At 39.7% G+C, this 3,442-nt stretch overlaps 1 protein-coding gene across 1 annotated transcript; it reads left to right on the top strand.

Annotated features, from left to right (window-relative positions):
• The first annotated feature begins 56 nt into the window (after positions 1-56).
• Positions 57-2,461, top strand: LOC102213660 (E3 ubiquitin-protein ligase TRIM39-like). Its single transcript, XM_005733465.1, has 2 exons — positions 57-201; positions 322-2,461. The coding sequence occupies exon 2, from the start codon at positions 324-326 to the stop codon at positions 1,944-1,946; it is 1,623 nt and encodes a 540-aa protein (XP_005733522.1). The 5' UTR covers positions 57-201; positions 322-323; the 3' UTR covers positions 1,947-2,461.
• Positions 2,462-3,442: the final 981 nt, after the last annotated feature.

The following is a 3,442-nucleotide window of genomic DNA, read 5'->3' as shown; positions in this document are numbered from 1 at the left end:
ACCAATTTTAATGTCATGAAAGGGTTAAAAAAAATTAAGAGGCGTATCGTAAGTGACCACTGGGGAAGGGCCGCTTCTGGACGCCAACGTGTTGAAACGAAACTTAAGTAAAACCCCTCAAAGAGAACTGTTTTTTAAATAGAGAAAGTTTGCTTTCTATTTTTCGCAGCTTTTATTAATCAGAAACTTGAGACTTTGCAGGTATGGTTACTTTACTGGTTTCTTACACAGTCTGAGCAGTTTGTTCAGTCCACTGAGTTGAATTGTATTCGTTTTAGGTTATTAGTATTCATTTATTTATTGTATTTCGCTCTTGTGCAGATATGGCAACTGCCAGCAGTCTGTTGTCAGAGGAGAGGTTCTTATGCTGCATCTGTTTGGACGTGTTTACCGAGCCAGTGTCAACCCCGTGTGGACACAACTTCTGCCGCCCGTGTATCCACAAGTATTGGGACTCTAGTGACGTTTGTCAGTGTCCATTTTGCAAAAGGACATTTTCTTCGAGACCTGAACTCAACGTCAACACTACCATGTCTGAGTTAGCGGCTGAGTTTGCAAAGCTGGTCCAAGTCAAAGTGTCAACTTCAGACCGAGAGCTCCCAGAAGGAACAAATGTTCTTTGTGATATCTGCACCGGGATGAAAGAAAAGGCCGTTAAGTCTTGTTTGATGTGCCTTACTTCTTTCTGTGTAGTCCACCTGGAGCCTCATCAGAGAGTTTCAGTGCTTAAGAGCCACAAACTAATCGATCCTGTGATTAATCTTGATGAGAGGATGTGCAAAAAGCACAACAAGATAACAGAACTGTATTGTAGGACTGACAAGGCCTGTGTTTGTGTGTTGTGTTTCAAAAGCGATCACAAGAGTCACAATGTCATCTCGCTAGAGGAAGAGTATGAGGCTGTGTTAGCAAAAAAAGATGAGGTAATGGCAAATATCCACAAGATGATACAATCACGATGCGATAAGATAGATGCGATTGAAAAGTCACTTGATGCCAGCCAGAAAGAAGCCGATGAAGAGAAAGAAGCCAGTGTGCAGATGTTTACTGACTTCATTCGCTCTATTCAGAAGAGTCAAGCTGATGTTGTTGAGGTGATTGAAGAGAGGCACAGAGCGATGAAACAAAAGGCTGAAGGTTTTCTGAAAGAGATGAGGATGGAAGTTGCTGAGCTTAAAAGCAGAATAAGCCAGCTGGAGCAGCTGTCACGATCTGAGGACCATCACTGTCTTGTCCAGAACTTCTCAAGCTTACGGGCTCCTTCAAGTAAGGGCTGGTCCAGTGCTGGTGTTTACAGCAACTTGTCTTTTAATGAAGTGAGAAGAGCCATGGCTCAGGTGAAACAAACAGCTGATATAATTTTGGAGAAAGTTCCAGAGATCAAAATGAAAAGAATGAGAGAACATGCAGTAGACTTGACTATTGATCCCGACACAGCACATTGCTCACTTACCATTAGTCAAGACCGAAAACAAGTTGGAACTGCAGAAAAACAGAATCTTCCAAAAAATCCAAAAAGATTTGAGATGTATCCAGAAGTCTTAGCAAAGGAGGGCTTCACAGGGGGGAAGTTTTACTTTGAGGTGCAGGTGAAAGATAAGAGTAAGTGGACTGTTGGAGTGGTGAGAGAGTCTGTAGATAGAAAGGGAGACACACGTCTATCAGTTTCAGATGGTTATTGGACCATCGGATTAAGTGAGGGCAAGTATTATGGATATGAAAATTCAGCTGTTATATTGGTACAGTTAAAAAAGCTTCAAAAAGTGGGCATCTTTGTGGACTACGATAAGGGAGTGGTTTCTTTCTATGATGTGGATTCCAAGTCACACATCTACTCTTTCAGTGGCTATCGCTTTAAAGACAAACTTCATCCATATTTTTGCCCTCATTATAACACAGACAAAATGAATGTTGCCCCTCTTGTCATAACACCTGTACCTCACTGATTAGCTTAGTATGATCCTCATTTGCAGAAGACAAACTAGGCTTCAGCATTTCCATAATCAGTATGTAAAACTATATCTGCTTGGAAGTTCAACACAAGATCATTCTATGTGTTTGCCTTCTTTGTCTAATGTACTATGCTATGATGTTAATATATTTCAGTGGCTAAAATTACCAGCTGACTTCATAATGTAAGTAAGATAGACTTTGACAAGATATTTGTATGTATATTTTCGTATTTAGACAAGGTTACATGCAGGTGAATTTAAAAAATAAAATAAAAAAATTACACACACACACACACACACACACACACACACAGAAATACATGCCAGACCTTCTGCTTTTTGTTATCAAATTCAAATTAAAAGCTTTATCAGATTCACAGAAAGAGATGATACTAAGATGAGAAGATAAACTCTCTGTTTAAGCTGTCTTTTGTAGTTAGCAGTAACTGGAAATGAATTGATTTTATGTATTTGAAAAGTTACCTGAATAAACTTCACGTCAAGACTGATTTTCTCATATCGTTCCTTTATATTGCATTCCTCATAGTTTAGGCAGAACTCATATAAATACAAAAGGGCTGTAACGTCTTCCCTGTGCCATTTTGACCCATTGAACGCACTACATTGCTTCAAAAGATTACAGTAGCTCTGGTTAAGTGTGTGCATAAGACATAACACACCTTGAAGAAGATATAGAGATATTTAATTCTTCATATAATTAAAGGCTAAAGGTCAGTGTCGCTGAGCCTTGCTGCTACCCTGCTTGGAGTCTTTAACACTATAGGCTTATGATGGAACTCGCTGCGACTCACGTCTTTGTCGCGCTCACAGCTTTGTGAGACTTATAAGTCAATCAATAGTATTCTGCCCACTGCTTTCACTCCTGACTCCTGCCTGTGTGCTCCTGCCCCCACACTGATTTGTGTGGATGATAAAGTGTATGCGCTCGCATTATCCTCAAGTGTGATGCGTGGGCTGATCTTCTTAAGCACCACTGATGGAGCTCACCCATAACTGTGACTAAAAACCAGTGTGTTTCATTGTGTGTTGTCTGTCATTAATGGGAAATGAGCCCATTTTTCCTTACGACAAATGTTTTGTTATGTTTTTCAAAGTGGGTTACTATTAACTGAATCCTTTGATAGACTATGAAAAGACTGAGGGAGAGTAATGAAAGAGGTACGGATACCTCTGGAAATGGAAATCAAACATTGTGCGATGAAAGATATTTTGACATTCTTGGAAGAAGGCAGCGTGAATATTACATTGCAGGATTTAACTGCATTATTCTCTCCTTAACATGATCTTCTATCCCATCTTAAGCAAAACATATACTTTTTTCTTTTAGTCGTATGTCTAAAAGACTGAGGAGGGCCAACTGTGTAATCAGGTGTAAAATAGAAATAGAATGATTTAGGGTCAGCTCTACATGACGTTGACGTGAAATACAAGGGGAGAAATCTCTGACCTGAAACAACACCAGTGAATAT

Source organism: Pundamilia nyererei, unplaced genomic scaffold (genome assembly GCF_000239375.1).
Source record: "Pundamilia nyererei isolate P.nyererei 1_Seehausen unplaced genomic scaffold, PunNye1.0 scaffold00052, whole genome shotgun sequence".
Classification (NCBI taxonomy): domain Eukaryota; kingdom Metazoa; phylum Chordata; class Actinopteri; order Cichliformes; family Cichlidae; genus Pundamilia; species Pundamilia nyererei.
This window is presented reverse-complemented; position numbering and strand designations above follow the sequence as displayed.